At 37.0% G+C, this 24,563-nt stretch overlaps 1 protein-coding gene across 1 annotated transcript in view; it reads left to right on the forward strand.

Annotated features, from left to right (window-relative positions):
• LOC311618707 (disintegrin and metalloproteinase domain-containing protein 5-like) overlaps nucleotides 1-24,563 on the forward strand; it is a gene marked incomplete at its 5' end in the record, with an annotated part of 90,563 nt that overhangs the window by 19,750 nt on the left and 46,250 nt on the right. The window contains 5 exons of the mRNA XM_084876258.1: nucleotides 4,377-4,513; nucleotides 12,005-12,188; nucleotides 16,454-16,466; nucleotides 19,318-19,382; nucleotides 23,776-23,974. Coding sequence (XP_084732384.1) covers nucleotides 4,377-4,513; nucleotides 12,005-12,188; nucleotides 16,454-16,466; nucleotides 19,318-19,382; nucleotides 23,776-23,974 — 598 coding nt within the window. The remainder of the gene's footprint in view (nucleotides 1-4,376; nucleotides 4,514-12,004; nucleotides 12,189-16,453; nucleotides 16,467-19,317; nucleotides 19,383-23,775; nucleotides 23,975-24,563) is intronic.

The following is a 24,563-nucleotide window of genomic DNA, read 5'->3' on the forward strand; positions in this document are numbered from 1 at the left end:
AAAGGTTAAGAGATCCTTCTCTTTTACAGCTGCATAGTATTCCATTGTATAAATGTACCACAGATTTTTGTAGTCATTCATCTACTTATGGGCATTTGGGTTGTTCCCCTTCTTACTACTGTAAATAATGCTGCTGTGAGCATAAGGGTGCATATATATATTTCTGATTAGTGTTTTGGCATTCTTAGAATATAGTCTAAAAGTGGGATTACTGGGCCAAATGGAAGATTCATTTTTAAATTTTTGAGGAAACTTCATACAGTTTTCCACAATGACTGCACCAGTCTGTATTCCCACCAGCAGTGCATGATGGTTCCTTTTTCTCCAAATCTTCACAAGTATGTGTTATTTGTTTGTTATTTGCTTATTTATTGATGGTAGTCATTCTGGCAAGTGTGAGGTGATTACTCAATGTAGTTTTAATTTGCAACTTTCTGATGATTAGTGACTGAGCATTTTTTCATATATCTGTTGGACATATGTATATCCTCTTTAGAGAAGTATCTAATCAGGTCCTTTGCCCATTTTGTGTTGGAGTTAAATGAGTTTGTCTTCCTTTTGTTGAGTTAAATGAGTTCTTTATATATTTTAAAAATTAAATTCTTATCAAATGTATCATTGACAAATGTCTCATATTTAGTGTGTTCTCTTTTCATTTTGAAGATGGTTTCTTTTGCTTTGTAGAAGCCTTTAATTTTGATGTAGTCCCATTTATTTTCTTCTTAGTTTCTTTTGCCCTATGAGATGTATTGATAAAAATATTGCTATGAGAGATGTCCGAGATTTTGCTACCTGTGGTTTCTTCTAGGATTTTTATGGTTTCCCTACTTATATTTTAGTCTGTTATCCATTTTGAGCTTATTCTTGTGTATGGTATAAGTTGGTGTCTAGTTTCATTTTTTTTTTTTTTTTTTGCATGTACCTGTCCAATTTTCCCAGCACCATTTATTTTTTAAAATATATTTTATTGATTTTTGCAGAGAGGAAGGGAGAGGGATAGTTAGAAACATCTATGAGAGAGAAACATAGATCAGCTGCCTCCTGCACCCCCCACCCCCACCCATGGATATGCCTGCAACCAAGGCACATGCTCCCGACTGGAATCGAACCCTAGACCCTTGAGTCCGCAGGCTGATGCTCCACCCACTGAGCCAAACCAGCCAAGGCCCAGCACCATTTATTGAAGAGACTTTCTTTACCCTATTGCATGTACTTGCCTTCTTTGTCAAATATTAATTGACCATAAAGGTGTGGGTTGATTTCTGGCATATCTGTTCTGTTCCATTGGTCTGCATGCCTGTTCGTGTGTCAGTACCAGACTGTTTTGTTTACAATGACTTTGTAGTATAGATTGTAGTTTTTTCAATCCCTCCTATTTTGTTCTTTTTTTATTTCATATAAATTTTTGGAGTATTTGTTCTAGATCTATGAAATATGCCATTGGTATTTTAATTGAGTTTGCATTGAATCTATAGATTGTTTTGGTTATGAACATTTTAATGTTAATTCTTCCTATCTATAAACATAGTATATGCTTGCTCTTGTTTGTATCTTCCTCTATTTCTTTTTTTCAATGTCCCATAGTTTGCTGAGTACAGGTCTTTAACCTACTTGGTTAATTCCCAGGTATCTATTTTTTTTTTTTTTTTTGTCGCAGTGGTACATGTTTTCTTTTACTTCTCTTTCTGAGAATTCATTCTTAGTGTATAAAATGCTATTGATTTCTGGATGTTAATTTTCTATGCTGCTACTTTGTCAAATTCGTTTATTAAATCTAGTAGTTTTTTGTTTTCTCTGTACAGTATCATTTCTAGCAGTTAGATCTTGAGCCAAGGTAATATTGTTTGAGATGTAGATACCCTCAAGTTGATACCCTCTTGAGTTTATGTAGGTCTTGTTTTTGTGGCTCTGTGGTATTATAATGATGCTAAAGCCCTGTTGTGTAATATGAATTATTGGGCTGTATCTTGGGACCCCAACTTAAAAATATTATTTAAATCAAGGGGCTTGTAGATACACAGATAGCAAAAGGGACATTGGTGTCTGTGCCAGAGCATGTCTAGTAAAATCAAAACCCAAATTAGTCATGGCTGGATTGAAAACTGTCCAACAGACTGAGGTTTTTCCTTAGGTGAAAAGAAGTGTTCTATTGTAAGTAGGTTTTAAATCATATGACCAAATTTAGTTGTAAGTTGACAATAGGTTGACAGGTTGTTTGCCATTTAAAATATCTGTGCTTGAGGTCGGGGCTCCAGAATTGGGATACAGATAGTTGTATGTTCCCTTTGACTCAGTTTTGGTGTGTTTGGTAACAGGAAAGCAGGTGAAGTCTTTTAAGTTGTAAGATTTTCTTCTTTTTTTAAAACCAAAGCTGAACCTACATTGGCCCATCAAAATCACTCAAAGTCTAATTTTTCTTAGGGTTCATTCTTGGTGTACATTCTATGGGTCTGGAATATATATGATATCATACAGAACATTTTCACTGTGCTCTGCTTATTAATTTCTGCCCTCCTCACAAGCAACCACAGATCTTTTCATTGTCTCCATAATTTTGTTTTTTTCTGAGGATGACATATAGTTGGAATTATTCAGTATGCAGAATTTTCAGATTGGATTCTTTCATTTAGTAATATGCATTTGAGGTTCCTCTATTTCTTTTCATTACCTGATAACTCATTTCTTTTTAGTGCCGAATAATATTCCATTGTCTGAAATGTGCCATAGCTTATGTATTTGTTCACCTATTCAAGGATATCATGGTTGCTTGCAAGTTTTGGCAATAATGAATAAAGCTGCTATAAATGTCTGTATGCAGAAACTGGAAATAAAACAAAGGAGAACAACAATACCTACTGAGGTGTATTAATTGTTGATTGCTATACAACTGATTATACCAAAACTTAGCAAATAAAATGTAGTTCTGTGGGGTAGGATTCTAGGAGCAGCTTAGTGAGTAAAATCAAGGTGTCAGTTGGACCTATAGTAATCTCAGGATTCAACATAGAGAGAATTTGTTTCCAAGCTTAGTCACGTGGCTATTGAAAGACCCCAGAAAATCTCTTCCAAGTTCATTTATGTGGACCTCTTATTAGGCTGGCTTCTTAGCATAACAGCTAGCTGGCTTTCCCCCGAGTGAGGAGAATGAGACAGAATCTAAGAAGTCAGTCTTTCTAACCTATTTTAGAAATGATGAACCATCACTTCTGCTATATTCAGTTAACTAGAAGTATTCAAGGACATGAATAGCAGAAGGCAGAAATCATTGAGACCTATTTCAGAGGCTGCCTTCTACAAAGAAAAAAAATGTAGAATTGATTATTGAAATAGTAGAGGCCCAGCACATGATTAAATCGTGTGGGTAGGGTCCCTAGGCCTAGCCTCCTGAAATCAGGGCCATCTTCTGTTCACCAGTCTCCAGGTCAAATGCTGCCTCCGCTACGGAGCTGTCAGGCCATTGGGATCCCCAGCTCATCCCCAGCTGCTCCAGGGCTCAGGCCTGCGGGATAGCGGGCACTGGAGACTTCACCTCCATGCGAGTGTGCTGGGCTGGCTGATGGAATGCACTGCCTGCTTGGGGCAGCTCCCATGGGTGCCGCCTCCTCCATTGCCTCTGCTGCTGGGGCTTGAGGCACTGAAGGAGGTTGCAGGGTGCGCCTGCGACCAACCTGCCCCCATGTGAGCGGCCTCCAGCTGGCAGTGTGTTCCATCAGTGGCCGGGCTGGTCCACACACATGGAGGTGAAGTTGCCGGCAGCTGCTTTCCCATAGGCCTGACTCCTGGTGCAGCCAGGAATGAGCTGGTGAACTCAATGTCCTCGTAGCCAGCCCAGTCCTCCCACCAACCACCCTGATTCCCCTGTTCACCATTGTTGATCCATTGGAGCCTGCAGGCATCCAAGAGGTCAGCAGTTCAGCCTGCTCACCAGTCCTCAGTCCCACACCGCCTTTGCTCACGGATGGGAGGGAGAGACCAAGAAGTGGTCAATGCCACCTCATGGTAACCGGTCATTTGGTCATTCTGGTCATTGGGACACTGGCTTTTTATATATATATATGTAGGTTAGAGGAATTTTGTTTATAATAATTCAGAGATGCCATGTACAATGTGGTGTTTAAGACTCCAAGATAGCTGCTGTTGTCCTTAAGTAATAGTATTTTGAAATTAAACTTTTGTGTATATTTATCTATGCTTAACAAATCTATCTTCCAAATGCTTATATAACTAATTTCATCTACATAGGTATCTTGGATGCATTGATACCTTTTAAAAATTAATTTCACTTACTAATTTTTGATTATAGTATTGTGTGTGTGTTTTTAAATAACAATAGAATTCTTAGCTGAATTATTTTCTTTTCTTTCCCTTATATTTAGCAAGTAGAGGGCTCATCTTTGGAGTCATATGCTGTCAGTATCGTGCAGTTGCTTAGCCTTCATATGGGATTGAGTTTTGACAATACCGATACCTGCTATTGTTCAGGAGATGTTTGCACAATGTCATCAGAAGCAATGTAAGATAATTTTTTTTTAATGAAATACACATATTCCTTTAAAGAAATTGTTTGATGAGTTCTTACATTTCTATTAATCAAACTAAAGTAATTGACAATTACAGAACACTGTATCCAACAACTATATACATTTTTTTTTAAGTACCTACGGAAGCACACTGAAATGATTCAACACTTCCCAAACCCTCCATAGCTGTGTAAACTCTCTTCTTCCTTCCTACCTTCCAGAGTCTGATTTGTGTATGTGTGTGTGTGTGTGTGTGTGTGTGATATCAGTGATTCTGCATAAAATTAAATGCTTTTATATTTCATTTAAACTGGCATTGTACAATATAAGGATGTGCAATTCAGGTTAATTACATTTTACTTATCTTGAAATACATTAAATTGTAGATGAATAACACCATGACCCATTGAGAAAGAGAGACTTTGAAGCAAGGAGAAAAAGCTTTTAATTTTAATATTGCTAATAATACTTTTCTCTTGCTTTATAAACAAGGAAGGTTGCATTTTCATTTGCATTAGTTTCCACAAATTATGTAGCTAGTCCTGATTGTTTTACATCATCACCAAAAATTGATATGATCAGTATGTTTAATTTTAATCATTTAATTGGTAGATATTATCTCATATGAATTTTATCTGCTTTTTCCTATGAGCTAATAATGTGAACATATTTTCATGCTTAATAGCTTTATATATCTTCTTTGATAAAGAGTTTTTCAAATCTTTTTTTTTCTAATTTTAAAGAACAAAATATTTTGTGCTCTTATTGAGTTGTAAGAATTGTTCATATATTTTGCATATTAGATACATGATTTCCTCTTTAAAATGAATTCTTTAAAAAATATATTTTATTGATTTTTCACAGAGAGGAAGGGAGAGGGATAGTTAGAAACATCGATGAGAGAGATTCATCAATCAGCTGCCTCCTGCCCATCCCCCACTGGGTATGTGCCTGCAACCAATGTACATGCCCTTGACCGGAATCAAACCTGGGACCTTTCAGTCCGCAGGCTGACACTCTATCCACTGAGCCAAACCGGTTTCGGCATTTAAAATGAATTTTTTAAGAACATGTTTTTAATTTTGATGAAGTACACTTTATCACTTTTATGATCTTTAGTTAATTACTATATATGTGTTTTAGTTCATTTTTATATTTGCAATATGGATTTTTCAGTTACTCCAAGACCACTTGTTTTCCTCACTTAATTGCCTTGGCCACTTTTTCAAAAATCAAGTGACCATAAATGTGTGAATTTTTAATAGGAATCTTTATTTTATATCATTAATCTCTATGTCTACACTTATGCAGATGCATATCACCTTTATTGCTGTACCTATATATTGAATTTTGAAATCAGGTAATGCAAATACCCAAATTTTTTCATCTTCTCTAAAGTTCTTTTTGGCTAATCTAGGCTTTTTGCATTTTAATATACACATATATATTAACAGCTTCTAAATTTTGACAAAATCCCCTGTTGAGCTTTTAAAAAGTATTGCATTATTTAATTGCATAGTTCAATTTTGGGAGAATTGCCATCTTAATAATATGGAGTATTTTGATTCTTGGATATGGTATATGACTTCATTTATGTAGGTCTTTAATTTTTTTCAGCAATGTAATTTTATGATTTAAATTTTATTTTTAAGCATTTATCTTTAAGTATTCTTTTTTGTTATCATGAATGAAATTGTTTACTTATCATTCTCAAATTGCTCTTTTCTAACACCTAGGAATATAATTGATTTTAGTACATTGACTTTGGGTGCTCCAAACTTGTTAAATAATTTAGAAAATTCAGGAGGTTTTATTTGTTGATTCTGTAATATTTTCTCTAAGTAAGATATTGTCATTCATGAATAAGAACAGTTAATATTTTTCTTTCCATCTCTTTGTGTATAAGTCTTTTTTCATTCCTTAATTCCACTTGAGTTAACTCCAGCCCAATGTGAATTGCTATGGTGAGAGTGGATATCCGTGCCTTGTTTCCAATCTTAAGGAAAAGGCATAATATCATAAGTATGAAGCTAGCCATAGTTCTTTATTCTTTAAATATATTTTTACTTATTTTGTTTCTTTTTTAAATTTATTTTTATTGATTTCAGAGAGGAATGGTGAGGGGGAGAGAGATAGAAACATCAGTGATGAGAGAGAATCATTGATCGGCTGCCTCCTGCACACCCACTACTGAGATCAAGCCTACAATCCAGCCGTGTGCCCTTGACTTGAATCAAAACTGGGACCCTTCCGTCCCCAGGCCAATACTGTATATATTGAGCAAAAACCAGATAGAGTGCCATAGTTCTTTTTTTTAATTAAATGTCCTCTCTTCTAAAATAGTGTCTGTAGTCCCTTGCACAATATGTTGTTTTATTTGTGTTTTTCATCTTTCCAATAACTATCTGACTTATTTCACATGTGTGTTTCCTGATGCTCACATTTTTTGCTTCTAGTAAACACTTGTTCTACTTTTTACTAAATAACAGTTGCCTATAAGAATGCTCAGTAAATGATGCAAATAATGAACTTATTAGCTAAGGATATTTGCTTATTATTTAACTAGAGGCCTGGTGCATGAAATTCGTGCATGAGGGTGTGTGTCCCTCAGGCCTGCCTGCATCCTCTCGCAATCTGACACGGCTAGCTTCTAACGGCTCACCTACCTGCCTGCCTGATTGCCTCTAACCACTCGCCTGCCTGCCTGATCACCCCTAACCACCTCTGCCTTGGCCCCCACCACTGTGGCTTTGTCAGAAGGATATCTGGAATGACATCCAGATGGTTGTTCGGCTGTCTTGTCTAATTAGCATATTACGCTTTTATTATTATAGATTTTGTTCTTATTTTGAGTGTTTTAATTATATACTTCATAAACAATCAACGTTATTGATGTATAATTTATTCACAATAAAATTGACATGCTTAGAGTGTTCAAGTTTATGACTTTATATAAAATAAAGGTCCGGTGCATGAATTCATATACCAGTAGATCCCTCAGCCTGGCCTGTGGGATTGGGCCAAAACCAGCTCTCTGACAACCCCTAAGGGGTCCTGGGTTGTGAGAGGGCACAGGCCAGGCTGAGGGACCCCACTGTTGCACAATCAGGGCCAGGGAGGGACACAGGAGGTTGGCCAGATAGGGAGGGACTGGGGGAGGGCTCCAGGACATGTCTAGCCCATCTCACTCAGTACTAATTGACCCGACTCCAGCAGCAAGCTAACCTACCAGTTGGAGTGTTTGCCCCCTGGGGCCAGTGCACGTCATAGTGACTCATCGACCAGTTGACTGACCCTCTAGTGGTCAGTGCATGTCATAGCAAGTGGTTGAGTGACTTTAGCATTCATTAGCATATTACTCTTTGGTTGAATGGAAGACAGGTTGACTGGACACTTAGCATATTAGGCTTCTATTATATACGATCTTTGAACCACAGTGTCAGTCAGGCTATGCACCTTTTCTCCCTTCATAGGAAGTTCTTTTGTGACCTTTAGCAGTTCTTCTACCTTCTACCCTGGCCCCAGGCAACAACTAATCTGATTTCTATCACTACAGTTAGTTTACCTTGCTGAACAATTTAATGTGAATTGAATTTGTACTATCCTTTGAGTGTTCACTTATAAGACTGTATTTTCTCTATATTAGCTGAACATTTTTTTCTTGAAATCTTTGAATATATAATATCAGTTCCTTTTAAGTATTCGTGTGCCAAATTTAACACTAGGGCCATCTCAGTGTTGATTTCTATTGATTACATTTTTTTTTATTGGCTATGGATCACATTCTTATTTATTTGATGTCTATTACTAATTATTATAGATATTAGATATAGTTGTTTTACAATAGGAAGCTTGGACTCTCCTACCTCCCTCTGAAAAACATTGATTCTTTTTCTACTAGACAATTCAACTATTGGCTAATCATTTTGAATTTTATTTGCTTGCTTTTATGCTTTATAATCTGTATATATAAAAGCCACCACTTGACCCAGTCAACTGGTCACTATGACATGTATTGACTACCAAGGGGCAGATGCTCAATACAAGAGCTGCCCTCTAGTGGTCAGTGTGCTCCCACAGCGGGAGCTCTGCTCAGGCAGAAGCTAGGCTCACGGCTGGCGAGCACATCTGCTGTGGCAGGAGCCTCTCCTGCCTCCGTGGCAGCGCTACTGAATGGTGGTGGCAGGCACAGTGAGGCTGGGAAGAGCGGGAGCAGCGTGGCATGTAGCCCCAGCTCAGGCTCCTTCCCGGCCGCCTGCCTATTCTCACACTGCTACATCCCTCAGGGCCGTAGCTTGGGGACTGGGCCAAAATTGGCAGCCTGACATCCCTCCGAGGAGTCCCAGATAGCAAGAGGGCGCAGGCCAGGCTGAGGGACCCCACCAGCGCACAGTGCACTGGGCCTCTAGTATGAATATATAGAAGCTCGAGGTATTTCCAACTTGATCTTTGTGGATCCTGTTGGAGCTTGAATTAGGCTGTGTTAGAACTGATACTGAGTAGATTTTAATATAGGGTAGAGATCAGCCAACAATAATTCATGGGCCAAATTTAGTGGTCTTTTTGATTTGTAAATAAAATGGAAATGCGGGAATTAAACTGAAACGCGTTGTTTTCCTCCGGGCAGGTTGCAAAGATGATTTTACAGGTTCTTGTCCAGGTAGATTTGAAGAATAAAGCCACAGACAAAAGGTGGACATTTATTGAGAAACAAGCACAGATTACCATGTGGGAGGGGGGAGAGAGGTCCACCAAGTCCCTCTTTCTTAAGGTTTATAAAGGCAGCAGTTCTTCATGTCCCGATATAACCCTCTGATTGGTCACTATAGCGGCTTCAGAGCTCAAACCCCAAGTGGTGTTCCCCTCTTTTTTCTCCCTTTTATTCTTGTATTCTTTTTCTTTATTCTGTGAATGAGCGGATTCCAGCTCCCTTATTCTGTAAACTTATGCCTTCTGGCAGCTCCCAGATTTGCAGCCCTGCAGGTCTCCCCCATGGGCTCCCTAATTCCCAAATCTTCCTAAACCTGCCTATTTTACCCCTAAAAACTCCTTACAAAATCTTATTGCAATGCATTCAGGCTCATTGGTTTGCATATTATGTATGACTTCTTTTGGACTATAGTGGCAAATTTCTTAGTTCCATCAGAGTATACAGCATATACTGTAAACTGATACTATTTATTATCAGCTCTTTATAAAAGAAGTTTCTCAAATCCTGGTTTAGGGCACAGTCTTTAGTCTCTTAAATCATATTCTTTCAAATGTTCTGGAAGGGAGAGAGGAAGGGATTAGTTGTGCTAACAGCTTTTATTCTGTCAGGACAGGTCCTCCTACTGCTCCTCCCACAATGGTTCAAACAGCTAATTTTTATTTGAAAAGTGTTCACTTATGGAGAGGAAAAAAGCTCTAAAGTATAGTATTATAGTTACTATTAATAAAGAGTAATAACAAATTATATATATCAATATATATATATATATATATATATATATATATATATATATATATATATATATTAGGTCTAGTAATAGTTAATGTCGTTTTCTAATACTTTTTTAAATTGAATTTATTTAAACAATACAACAAAATTTAATCAACAATATAGTTGCCGTTGTTTTCTACTACTTGTGCCCAACGCTCAGGAAGCATTTTAATCCCTCTGTTGTAAAATTCTTGTGATTTTGATGCAAAAAATTCGGTCAATGCATTTTTGAGGCATTCTTCATTATTAAATTTTTTTCCAAGAAGAAAGTTTTTCAAAGAACGAAACAAATGGTAATCGGAAGGGGCAATATCAGGAGAATATGCAGGTTGAGGGAGAACTTCCTATTCTAACTGGCGCAGTTTTTCAGCAGTGATTCTTGCAGTATGCGGTCGTGCGTTATCGTGGTGAAGAATTACGCCCTTCCGATTAATCAGCGCGGGTTCTTTTTCTCTTAAAGCTTGGGCTAACCTTTCCAATTGGGCACTATACACTGCACTTGTAATGGTTTGGTTAGATGGTAAAAGTTCATAATGAAGAATTCCTTTAAAATTCCACCAAATACACAACATCACTTTTTTCGCATGCAAGTCAGGTTTTGGCGTGGGCTGCGGAGCCTCATTTTTGTCCAACCATTGAGGCCGCCTTTTCAAATTAACATACAGCACCCATTCTTCATCTCCGGTAACAATTTGCTCTAAAAACGGCAAACGGTTTTGACGAGAGAGGAGCGAACTGCAAATTGTGACTCTTTGATTACGGTTGTTGTCGGTCAACTCATGAGGAACCCATTTTCCAAACTTTTGGACTTTGCCAAGTGCACGCAATTGATTGGAAATTGTTTTTTGTGAACAATTTAAAGTTGTCGCAAGCTCTTGTTGGGTAATTTGAGGATTTTGCACTAAAAGAGCTTGAAGAGCTTCTTGATCAAAATTGGACACACGGCCTCGACCACTCTTGTCATCTAATGAAAAATTTCCCTCGCGAAATTTCTCAAACCAACGCTGGCATTTTCTGGCGCTAACTGTATCTTGACCAAGAGCACTACAGATGTTTTTTGCAGCCTCACTTGCTTTTCTTCCTAATTGGAACTCGTAAAGCATGCAGTGCCGGATATGCTCTTCATCCGCCATCTTCTTAGCCCTAGTTTTGCAACAAAAACCAAACCAAACACAAACTTTTTCAAGCAAAACTTGTTAATTGCACTTCACACGTTCTGTAGATACCACGTGTTTGAAGGTTATGTCAATACAAGTCAACGCCAAGCAAGATTTTAAACGAATGTTTTAAAACGACATTAATTATGACTAGACCTGATATATATATATATATATATATATATATATATACATATACATATACATATACATACATACACTATGAAGTGATTCATATTGGTATTTATAGGAAAAACATAAAAATACTATTAAGTAGATTAAAGTATATTAATTAAACACTGAAGCAAAAATTTTTAAGTTCAGTTGTTTGGCACTGGGAAAGTAAGTAAGTGTAACACAGTTCCTGTTTTTTCATTACAATAGTTTTCATGCTGACATTTAAAAAGTGTGTTAAACATATAAGCAATGAAATTAATATTTTCAAAAATATGCATTTTGTTGTATATGAAAAATAATGCTCTTCATTTTAAAAAATATTTTTTATTGATTTTTTTACAAAGAGGAAGGGAGAGGGATAGAGAGTTTGAAACATCAATGAGAGAGAAACATCAATCAGCTGCCTCCTGCACACCCCCTCCTGGTGATGTGCCTGCAACCAAGGTACATGCCCTTGACCAGAATAGAACCTGGGACCCTTGAGTCTGCAGGCTGATATTCTATGCACTGAGTCAAAATTGTCAGGTCAAAAATAATGCTATTTAAATCTCTCTCAAAATTGCTGTACATTAGGAGAAATGTAGAAATATGTAGCAATAATTTTTATCATACCCACGAGTCTGTGTCTGTGTGTGTGTGTCTTTTTTTTTTTTATATATATATTTTAGGCACTCCCGGGGTGTAAAGGATTTTAGTACCTGTAGCTTGGATGAGTTTAAATATTTGGCTTCAAGTTCTAGTCTTGAATGTCTTCATAACAGCCTTCCTATTAAACCAGTTTACAAAAGCGGATCGGATTGTGGCAATGGACTATTGGAAAAAGGTGAACAATGTGATTGTGGCATTGCATCGGTGAGTAGAAAAAATTTCAAAAACTTTTTACTCTTAATATATATATATATATATATATATATATATATATATTAGATATAAAAGAATACAAACATCTTGTTTAGAAAAATAAATTTAAAAAAGACTTTTTTTAAAAAAAGATGGCAGCCTTTAAGTTTCCTAATTTTTGTTATTTTTGGAAATGGAGAGCAAATGTTCTTAAGGTAATGTTTATCTTTAAATATTGTCTTTTGACATTCTTTAGTGTATGAATCAGCCACACACTTAGAATTAGTAGCCATAAGAGTATTTAGAATTGAAGAAATATATTTAACAACAAGCAGCAACAAAAGCAGACAAGAACATCTGAAGACTATAAACTATTATCAGTGGGATAACAAAATGCATTGGTAATATTGTGAGAAAAAGATTTGTATTGACAGGTTGTGCCAACTAAAAATATTTTAAAATTAAATCTTTCACATGTAGAAAATATAAAAATACACAGCAAAGATTAAAATAAAAGATGAAAGATGACAGAAGAGATATTGACAACAAAGTGAAGCAAACATGAAAATTCTCAGAGATAGAAACTGTAAAATACAGAATATATTCAAATATAGTATGTTAAAAGCATATTTCTGTATTAAAATATGCTATGTACTAGAGGCCCAGTGCATGAAATTCATGCACTACGGGTGGGAGGGGGGTCCCTCAACCCTACCTGTGCTCCCTTGCAGTCCGGGACCCCTCAGCAGACAGCCCTCTTGCAGTCCAGGACCCCTCAGCAAACATCCCTCTTGCAGTCCAGGACCCCTCGCTCCTTCCCTCCCACCTGCTTGCTGCTCCCTACTGCTCAGCTCACTGCTTCTTAGTGCTGCCACCCCCACTACACTCACCAGCCGTAAGCCCAGCTTCTGGCTGAGCAGTGCTTCCCTGGTCTGAGTGCACTGACCACCAGGGGGCAGCTCCTGCATTGAGTGACTGCCCCCTGGTGGTCAGTTCATAGTGACCAGTCATCCCACTGTTTGGTTGATTTGCATATTAGGGTTTTATTATATAGGATAGGATATTGAATGTGAACTGTAAACGAAAAATAAAATTTAAAAAAGAACCAAATAAAATTTTAGATCTGATAAAAATTTTAATATCTATATTTTTAATTTTCACCTGAGGATGTTTTTAAAATTGATTTTTAGAGAGAGAAACATCCATGTAACAGAGAAATACCAGTAGGCTGCCTCTGCACCTGCTGACCCACTGGGATCTAACCTAAACCTAAATATGTGCCCTAACCTAGAATCCAACAAGAAATTCTTTGGTGTACAGGTTGAGACTCCAACCTATTGAGCCACCTGGCCAGTGCAGATCTGAATTTTTTTTTTTTTTAAATGTACCTCCAGGCCCTAGTCCATGTGGATCAGTAGTTAGAGTGTCCTCCCATGCACTAAAGGGTCATGGGTTCGATTCCAGTTGAGGGCACATACATAGATTGTGGGTCCCATCCTGTCAGATTGCTTGGGCAACTGATCAGTGTTTCTCTGTCTTTCCTTTTCCCTTCCTCTCTCTCTAGAATCAATGAAAAATATATATCCTTAGCGGAGGAGAAAAAAAATGCTAGTTTGGTTGAGTGGATAGTGAGTGCTTCTCCTGGTGGACTGAAGAGTACCGAGTTGGATTCCGATCAAGGGCACATACCTGGGTTGCAGGCTCAATCTGGGGTCCTGGTTGGGGATTCAGCAAGAGGCAACCAAGTGATGTCTCTCAGATTAGTTTCTGTCTTTCTCCCTTCCACTCTCTCCCTTAAAAAAAAAAAAAAAAAAAAAACAATGGAAAAATGTCCTCAGGTGAGGATTAACCAAAACAAACAAACAAACACCCATCCCCAGTGTGATTATTGAAGAAGCAGATGAAGTATTTGTTGAATGAATGGGAAGGGATAGTACTTTGTTTTCTAACTATTTTAGCAACTCTGCAAGCCAGAGGATTTATTTTTTATTTTATTTTTTATTGATTGATTATTTTAAAGAAGGAAGGGAGTGAGAGAAACATCAGTGTGTTGTTCCACTTATTATGCTTCTTGTCTGTGCCCTGACCAGGGATCAATCCAACCTGCAACCTTGCTGTATGAGGAAGTTCTAACCTACTGTGCTGAGGCTGTCAAGGCTCTTCAACAAAACCCCTCTGGCATGCCCTGGCCCCTGCTGTGGGCTGGAGCTCCTCTGCCACACCAAAGATTTGGGCTCCATTCTCTCAGGGCACCTACTTAGGTTTTAGGTTTGATCCCCAGTCAGGGCTGACTGCTGCTCAGGAAGTGACTGAGGACCATTGAAGTCTGTGTGTTCTATGTAATTTAGTGGGGAGCTGGGGTTCCATTGCCAACATGGCTGACCCTGATCCCTGCTGCCCCTGCTCCTCCATCGAGATGACAGCTTCATGGCCTCTGCCAGTGTACACAACCACATGGGTAGGTCAACATTTCCACGGCTCACTTGGCCCACCTGCCGCACAGGTGCCCAGAAGGTGGATTTCCAGGAAGAGTGCCCTCCATGCTGGACTCCCAGGGAGAGTTGGGTCCTGGAGGAAAAGAACTTCACTTCCCTTCCCTTTGGGGCTCCCTGGCCAGAGTGCCCATCCTGCCCAGGGCTCGGAGGGGAGAGCTGCCCCAAAGGAGGCCTCCTCGCTGGGTGCTGAGAAAATGGAACTGGAGCCCTTCCTCCTTGAACCCTCTCGTCTTGAGTGTAGAAAGGGACAGATGAAGCCTCAGCAGCCTTAATGGGGCATGGTGTGCATGCAGCCTGCGAATTGGTCATTATGTGTCAGCATCCTGGATAATTTTGCAATTTTTCCATTGATTTTCAGACAGATACTAATTCCTCTATTATTAGTATAGAGATAATATAAAACATATAACATATTATCTAGAAATATGTATATATTACATGTGTATTATTTAATGGCACTGAAACATATCTTAAAGAAGAAAGAAGCCAGAAGAGAGTTTACTCTTGAAAAAAAACTGCAGCTGGAAGATACAAGAATTATAAGTTTAAGTCTTCTAGCCTAATGGTGCTCCTGCACCTCCACAGTGATGGCAGCATTAAATGGCTGTGGAAAGCAGCAGCTCTACCAACTCAATGTGGCAGAGAACAGAGTTTAGGGATGGGAGCCACTGGAAATTTAAGGGTAGGACTCTTATAGAGAATTGTGAAAGTGGTGAGACCCAAAATCTGATTATCAACTGTACAAATACTTGGCAGACTGCTAAAATATGCATGAGCCAGAAATACTCCAGGGGGCAAAGGGAAGGATAAGACATTTGAAAGACATAAGGTTCATCAGGTGAGCTCTGTGAGTTTGATGGTTTTTTAAAGTGTATATTATCCAACTATGTGCAATTTAGGCAGCAGAAATTTGAAAACTTCTTTCAGAAATCATAATATAGAGTCCGAGACTGGAATTGCAACTGGAAATTAAAGATAAATCTTCAGAAACAAGGAAACTACAGATATATTATACTCTGAAATCTAAGTGCAAAGTCTGCCTGTATCCCCGGCTAAATGCCACATTATACCAGGGAATCAAGATAAAATTGATCAGTTGAAAGCCATATGAATTGAGCAGAGATAGCTGCTACACATTGCAGGGGAAATGAAATTTATAGTTTATGCCCAGGCCAACTTCTACTAAGAAAACAAAAACAACCTTCAGAAGAACACAGCTGAATAGTCATTATATCATTTTTTCCCCTGTAATGTCCAACTTATTAACAAAAATTACTAGACGTTCAGAGAAACAAGGAGTATGAACCATATTCAGGAAAATAGGTAGTTGAGGAAAACTCACTCTGAAAAGTTAAGTTACTGCATTTAACACATAAAGCCTCCACAGTAGTTTTTATGAATATGTTAAGAGAATTAAAGGAAATGCTCAAATAATTGAAGGAAAATTAATGAGTGAGCAGCTAAAGAATCTCAACAAATATAATTAATATTTATAGGGTACTATATTTAACAACTAAATATAAACACTCTTTTTGAAATATTTATCAAGACAATATATTCTGAGCCATGCAGTAAATATCATCACATTTATTTTATTTTGAAAATTAGTTTAGAAATCAAGAATAATAAGATATCTTGAAAAACACCCACATATTTGGAAATGATTATATCATTACTAAATGGTCCATGGCTCAAAGAAATCACAAAGGCGATTAGAATATATTTTTATTTCATTATTATTTTTGAATTGTCACCTCAGGTTATTTTTCCATTGATTTTCAGACAGATTGGAAGGGTAAGAGAAAGGGAGAGAAAAAGAGATCAATATGAGAGACACATTGATTGGTTGCCTCCTGCACGTGCTCAGACCAGAGCTGGGGAACCTGCAGCCGAGGTATGTACCCTTGACTGGGAATTGAACCTGTGACCTTTGGGTGTGTAACAAAAGTGTGCAGATGAAAACATGAAAATATATGAGAATCAGCTACCACAGTGTTTTGAGGAAAATATATATCTTTAAATATTTATATTAGAGGGAAAGAATAATAAATTATTTGAAATGTAACTCTAGGGAACTAAAATATACTCTAAATTAAAGCCAAAATAAATGGAAGGAACAAATGATAAAGATAAAAGCAGAAATTGTTGAGGTAGAAACTAGAGAATGAAAATAAAAGCTTTCTAAACAAAAGCAATATATTTGATTTGCTATACCTCTTATTGTACTCATGGAGAAAAAATTAATTACTAATATCAGGAATGAAAGCAGGCATTTAGCACACACCATATAGATGTAAAAATATGGAATATTAAAAACTTTATATAAATTAATTTGACAATTTAGATAAAACTGACAAGTTTCTTAAGACACAAATTATCACAACTGATCTAAGAAGATAAGATTTGAATAGCTTAATATTTCATTAATTAAATTTATAATTAAACTTTTTCACAGAGAAACTACAAATCTATGTCTCTTCACTAGTGATTTTATCAAACATATAAGAAAAAAATAATGCCAATTACACATAAATCTTATTCTTCTTGAAGAAAGTAGGTTAAAAGCCATTTCAAAATAGCTAGGATATCCTATTTTTCTTAAGAAGGTTTGCCTTTACAAAATAGATTTAAAAAAATCAAAGAACAGCCACGTATTTGATTAAAAGAAACAATATTTTAAAAAGATAACAATATTTAATGCTTGAATACATAAGTCAATGTAAAATAACTTTTTAAAAAATATAGCACTGCAGCCTATGGTCAAGTTGTTCATATGTATAGTTTCCTAAAAAAACTAAAATTGGAATTCCCATTTGATGCAGTGATCCCACTAGAAACACCAGTCAGAAAGGCTATATGCACCCCTATGTTCATAGCAGCACAATTTATAATAGCTATGATTTGGAAACAGCCTAAGTGCCCATCAGCACGAGTGGATTAGAAAACTGTGGTACATACCCACAATGAAATACTATGCTGCAGTAAAAAATAAGGAATTCTTACCATTTCCAACACCATGGATGGACCTGGAGAGCATTATGCTAAGCGAAATAAGCCAGACAGAGAAAGATAAATATCACATTATCTCACTCATTTGTTGAGTATAATGATCAACATAAACTGATGAATAAAAACAGATACAGAGACAGAGAAGCATCAATCACACCATTAAATGTCAGAGGGAAGGTAGGGGAGGGTGGCGGTAATGGAGAGAGATCAACCAAAGGACTTATATGCATGTATATAAGCATAACCAATGGACACAGACACTAGGGGTGTAGGTCATGATTAGGAGTGGGAGGGGATGAAGGGATAAGAGGGCCAAGGGGGAATAAGGACACATATATGTAATAACTTAATCAATAAAGAAAATAAAAAAATAAAGAAATGAAACAAAGCTGCAGCACAAAAAAAAAGAAAAGAAAATAGTAATAAGAAATTATCAATAACAAAAAAGGCAATATTAGGAGAGAAACATCTGATATTGTAATGGAGAGACTACATAATTTAAAACAAACTTGCTACTGAAGACTAGACAAGCTGACTGAAGGCACTGAATTTTATAAAATACTAGAGGCCCCGTGCATGAAATCTGCATGGAGCAGGGTCCCCTTAGCCCAGCCTGCACCCTCTCCAATCTGGGTCCCCTTGGGGGATGTCTGACTGCCAGCAGTGGGTTCAGGCCTAAACCAGCAGTCAGAGATCACTCTCACAATCCTGGACTGCTGTCTCCTAATTGCTCGCCTGCCTACTAGGTTGCCCCTAACTGTGCGCACCCCCTCTCCCCCCACTCCACTGGCCTGATCACCCCTAACTGCCCCCTCTGCCGGCCTGGTAGCCCCCAACTGCCACCTCTGCTGGCCTGGTTGCCCCCAACTGCCCCCCATGCCGACATGGTCACCCTTTACAGTCCCCCCACTGGCCTGGTTGCCCCATGCAGCCTGCTTGTTCAGTCATTTGATCATCCCTCATTAACCCCCCTGCTGGCCTGGTTGCCCCCCGCAATCTGCTTGTGCAGTTGCTTGGTTGTCCCTCATTAACCCCCTTCAGGCCTAGTCGTAGGCAGCCATCTTGTGAGGGCATGAGGGTTAATTTGCATATTACCTCTTTATTATATAGGATAAGTAACTATACAACAGCGGCCAGCATCCCAGTGACATCAGAGGTCTAAATAGATGTGTTTGGCTTCTTGGACCACCTTTTTTTTTTGGAGATTTTGCCATTTCAGAGAGAAGAATGTTGCTTTTGACAGCTTCACATCAGAGAAGTTCTCTATGTGAACAGATCTGGGTCATACAAGTTATTATCAAAGCAAGAATATATAAGAAAATTTTTGAAGAGAATGGTAGTTAACAAGGTATCTAATAATTACTTCCTCTAAGGTTTTGGCTCTACAGTATATTAATGTTGTTCAGATTGCATGGAGCATAGTGAAACAACGCATTTCTTTTCCAAACTAGTGAATGACATATTGATCCTGTAAATTCATAAAAGAATGGGATTACTAAAACTGAGTTAAGAAAAGCCTCCTACTTTGTAAAGAAATCATAAGTTTCAGTTTTATTTGATGGTACCTAATTATACACGATTGAGTAATAGCACTAATTTACAGGCATGTACACATATAAAATGCTGTGATTCTACAGCATGTCGATTGAAAGATAGCAGCTTTGCGTGTGGTTCCGGGGAATGCTGCACACAAAATTGCGAGGTAAGAGGCAATATGTATTTTATAGTAGCTTAGCATTAATTACTTGAAATTCTTGTTTAAAGAAGATGGAAAACATATTTCACCCTTCTCACTTTATTATATCTTAGTAACATTGGACCCACTCTCCCACTTCAGTCTTTCCAGCAATCTATCCTCTCTTGTGTACGTTATACCCGATGCTTCTTCTCTACTAACTTGACTTCCCATTTCTATACCTCATTACAAATCTTTCTTGTACACATTGAGATTTCTTAATGATTAACATACATCACCCCTACCTATCAGGCCAGAAAGTTTGATTAGTTCCTTTTGTTAGCTAAATTTTCTTCACTGCCTTCTGGTGAAGTCCTCTGTTCCTTTGCAATTCATTCCGTTATTGTTGTAATCATTCAATTACTCTTTTTTTTATTGAAAGCATTTAAAGAATTTCTGAGCAGTTGTCCCATGGTGGCACAATTCACTGGAATCCTAAAGAAAAAGGAAACAAACTTCTGGACAAGGTGTAAACATTTGCAAGATTGGAGAAAGAGTATACTTTTATCTTTTAAAAATAATTTTCCCCCAGCCTTATTGGGATATAAATGACACATAACATAATATAAATTTAAGGTTTACAGCATAATTATTTAGTATAACTATATATTGCAAATTTATTACCATGTAAGATTAGTTGATACATCTATCACTTCATATAGCGAGAATAGTTAAGAGTTACTATTTTAGCAACTTTCAAATATGTAATACATTATTGTTAACTGCCCTCACCATTCTGTGCATTAAATCCTCAGACTTATTCATTTTAGACTTGAAAATTTGAACTCTTGACTAATGTCTTCCAATTTGCCTCACTTGGTAGCATCTGACAACTACCATTCTATTTTCTGTTTTGGTGAATATATATACATATATTATTTGCATATATTTCTTGTTTGACTTATTTCCTTGAGAATGATACCTTCAAGTTTAATCTGGCAGAATTTCCTTATTTTATTATGGTCGAGTATTACTCCATTGTGTATATATACTACATTTAAAATATGCATTCATCCATTGATGAACACTTAAGCTATTTCCATGTCTGTTAGGTATAATGCTGCATGCAATGAACATGGAGGTTGACATATTTCTTCAAGATACTGATTTTATATTCTTTAGATACATAGACCTATATTGGATTCCTGGATTAATGGAAGTTTTATTTTTAAATTTTTGAGGTTTCTTTTATAGTAGGATATTGCAACAATATTAGTTCTTATCTGTGAACACAGAATATCTTTTCATTTACTTGTGTCTCAAATATTTTCATCAACGTCTTATAGTTTTCTGTGGACAAGACTTTCAACCTCCTTTGTTAAATTTATTACTAAATATTCTATTCTTTTTGGTACTATTATAAATAGGTTTTTAAATTTTTCTTCTTCATACATTTTGTTAAAAATGTATAGAAATAAAAATATTTTTCTGCTTTGATTCCATAACCTATGGCTTTACTGATTTTATTTCTCAGTTCTCTTGTTTGGTGGCTTCTTTAGGAATTTTTTGTATATAAGATCATGTCATCTGCAAACAGATACAATTTTCTGCGTTGTTTATGATTTTGGTTCCTTTTATTTATTCTCCCCCCACCCCCCCCTTTAGTGCTCTAGATAGAGCTTTCAGTACTTCATTGAATAGGAATGGAGAAAGAGGATGCCTTTGTCCTGTTCATGATCTTAAAAGGACACCCTTTAACCAGGGGTCTTCAAACTACGGCCCGCGGGCCACATGCGGCCCGCAGAGGAGTCTGATCCGGCCCGCCAGGTTTTTTGGGCAGTGAGCGCAGCCGAGGTGTTATAGTAGGAATTAGTAGTTCATATAGTCCGGCCCTCCAGCTCTCTGAGGGACCGTGATATGGCCCCCACTTTAAAAAGTTTGAGGACCCCTGCGCTTTTCCCTATTTAATATGATGTGAGCTAAGGCTTGTCATATATGGTCTTTATTATGTTGGGAAATGTGTTTTTTTTTTTTTTTCTATACCCAAATTGTTGAGAACTTTTATCATGAAAGGGAGTTGAATTTTGTTGTACGTTTTTGTATCTCTTCAAAGGATAATATAATTATTATCCTTAATTCTATTAATGGGGTGTATCATTGAAATGCAGAAATTAAACTAAAACACGTGGTTTTCCTCTGAGTAGGATGCAAAGGTGGCTTCCTTCCTGGGTCCTTGTACAGGTGGATTTGAAGAATGAAGCCACAGACAAAAGTTGTTATAGGAAAAGGTGGAAAATTATTGGGAAATAAACACAGACTCCTAGGGTGAGAGACCCTCTTTCTAAGACTTATAAAGGTTGCAGTTCTTTGTGTCCTGATATCCCTTTTGATTGGTCAGTATAGCAGCTTCAAGACTCAAACACCATGTGGAGTCCCCTTCTTTTTCTCCTCCTCTTGTGGTAGAATTCTCTGTTCCCTATGAAAATCTCTTTTCATCTTTCTCCTTTTTTGTTTTTCTACTCCCTGTGGCTTTCCCCTTATCTTCTGTGAATGAGAGTCTTCCTCTCCCCTTATTCTGTGAATGAATGCCTTTTGGCAGCTCCTAGCACCCCCACCTTTGCAGCCCTCCTCCATGGACTCCCTTTATTTTGAGACTTCCCTAAACCTGCCTGTTTTACCCCTAAAAACTCCTTTTGTCATGTTTTCTAATTTCTATGTGTTGCATTGTCCATGTATCCTAGAGATAAGTCCCACTTGGTTATAGTTTGTGAGCCGTTAATGTGTGGTTGAACTTGGTGTGTTAGTGTTTTGTTGAAAAGTTTTATATTTATATTCATTAAGATGTTAGCCTGTAATTTTCATTTCTTGTTGTGCCCTAATCTGTTTTTGGTATCTTGATAATGCTGGCCTTGTAAAATGAGTTTGTGCTTTAATAAAAAAAGCACTTGAAGAGTTTGAGAAGTATTAGCATTATTCTTTAAATATTCCATAAATTTTGCCTCTGAAATCAACTGGTCCTGGGCTTTTCTTTTTTTTAAGAGGTTTGATAACAAATTCAGTCTCTTTAGTTGTGATTATTTTCTTCAAGCTTTCTATTTCTTCATGATTCATTCTTGGTAGGTTGTCTGTTTCTAGGCATCTATTTCTTGTATTTTACACAATTTTAACATGTAATTATTCATAGTAGCTTTCTATGTTCCTTTGTATTTCTATGGTATCAGTTTTATTGTCTACTCTGTAATTGAGTCCTTTCTTTTTTTCTTTTTTTCTTTTTTTTGTTAGCCTTCTTCAAGGTTTGCCATTTGTTTCCCTGATTTTTTAAAGTTACTTTGGAAACAAATGAGTTTATCAAAGTCACAGGTCACACACTTAGTATACAAAAACCGATTGAATACAATAGCTTCAAGAGCTATGAATAATCTGGAAATGAAGTTAGAAAACGAATGCTATTTCCAATAGCATCAAATACTTAGGAATACAATTAATACATGAAATGCCTGGTTTCAATACCAAATGAAAGATCAGATAGAGGCCTCAGGACTACAGGCTTTATTAGAGGATAAGGACCCTGCCGGGCTGTCTCCCTAGGGGAGAACAACAACACGTGCAGAAGTGAACATGCCTTTTGAGGGGAGGAATGGGAAGGGATGGGGCTTAGGGTACTTGGCATGCTCTGATTCACCAATTCATATAAAGCACATGATTAAGCATTTAGGTACTTAAGAATCAAGGTCTTAGGGTATTTGGCAGGTGCTGATTGGTGGTTCAATGTATAGTCTATATAAGGTGCCAGGTTAGGTAACCAGGCATATCCAGGCCACAGGTGCAGGTTATGTCATACTCCGTCCACCAGTTGGGGGAAGGGAGGATCTATCACATACACTTAACAAAACATTATTGAAAAAATAAAAATAAGCTGAAGAGATCAGAGATATATAATTGAAGAAGTTATTTTTTTTAAACAGTTGTTTGCAATGTGGTTTGTGAAATAAAATTCCTATGTATCCTTAAATTTTCTTTTTTTAAAATCTACACACTTTGTTCTATATGTTTACAGTTTCGTAAATGGTTGCCGATATCTGGCATATGGAGAAACCTAAGGCTACACATCTGAGCATAGCCATAATGATTGAAAGTAATTTTTATATTAATTCCTTAGATTTACTTTCTTTTTTACAATAATGGTAACCTGATTATCTTTAAGTTTATCACATCTCTCAGAAATATTACCCACTCATTTATGCATTATAAATTCAATCACCTAAGTTGTTATGCAGTGCTTAAGTAATTAAGAAAAATTTCCTCATTGATCTTAGTTAGCAACTTAGAAAAAAATGGATGGAAATTCAGAGTCTGAAGAGAAAGAAAATTTGAGTATCACTGATATGTAATCTTCTCTTATGTTTCTTTTTCCTTCTAGTTAAGACCAAGTGGTAAAGTTTGTAGGAAACAATATGATGACGAATGCGATTTTGTTGACTATTGCAATGGAATTGACTCACATTGTGTACCTGACACTTATAAACGAGATGGGCAATATTGTAATTCAAATGAATCCTTCTGTTATACAGGGCAATGTCGGATATTCGATAAACAGTGTAGAGACTTAATTGGAGGAGGTAATGACCATATTTTCTTCATAGTTCCAAGCTCTATTCAATTCTATAGAACAAAAATGTAGATATAATTTGTTAATAAGTGAAAGCTTCTCTACCGTATATTATTGTTAAAGGAAATAAAAGTGTCTTCATTCTTTAAAACAAACAAAAAAAACCCTGTTCATTTATATGAAACTACAGACCCAATGCACAAAATTTGTGCAAGAATAGGCCCTCGGAGCCCCAGCTGCCTCGGACCCACAGCCCAGGTTTGTCTGAAAGGTCATCTGGACAGTCATTCTGCTGTTCAGCTGTTTGGTTGATTGGCATATTACACTTTTATTATTATAAACTGTTATTTGCACATAAAAAAACCCTCAAGTAGAAATGAAGCTTCTCAGAACGGTATATAGAACCTGAGGTGGTGGGGGTTAGATTAGACTTACAATGAAACTAAGGATTTTACTAGAACAAAGCAGGGCTAATGACTGGTTGTGTGGATTTTAATACTGGCTCTGTTCAAAGGGGCTTTCTGAAAAGTGAGGGCTTCCAAGTTGATAGTTTTCTATAAATGTGTAGAATATTAGCGTCATTGAAATAATACACATTT

This window comes from Pipistrellus hanaki (assembly GCF_964339955.1).
Source record: "Pipistrellus hanaki genome assembly, chromosome: 3".
NCBI classification, from domain to species: domain Eukaryota; kingdom Metazoa; phylum Chordata; class Mammalia; order Chiroptera; family Vespertilionidae; genus Pipistrellus; species Pipistrellus hanaki.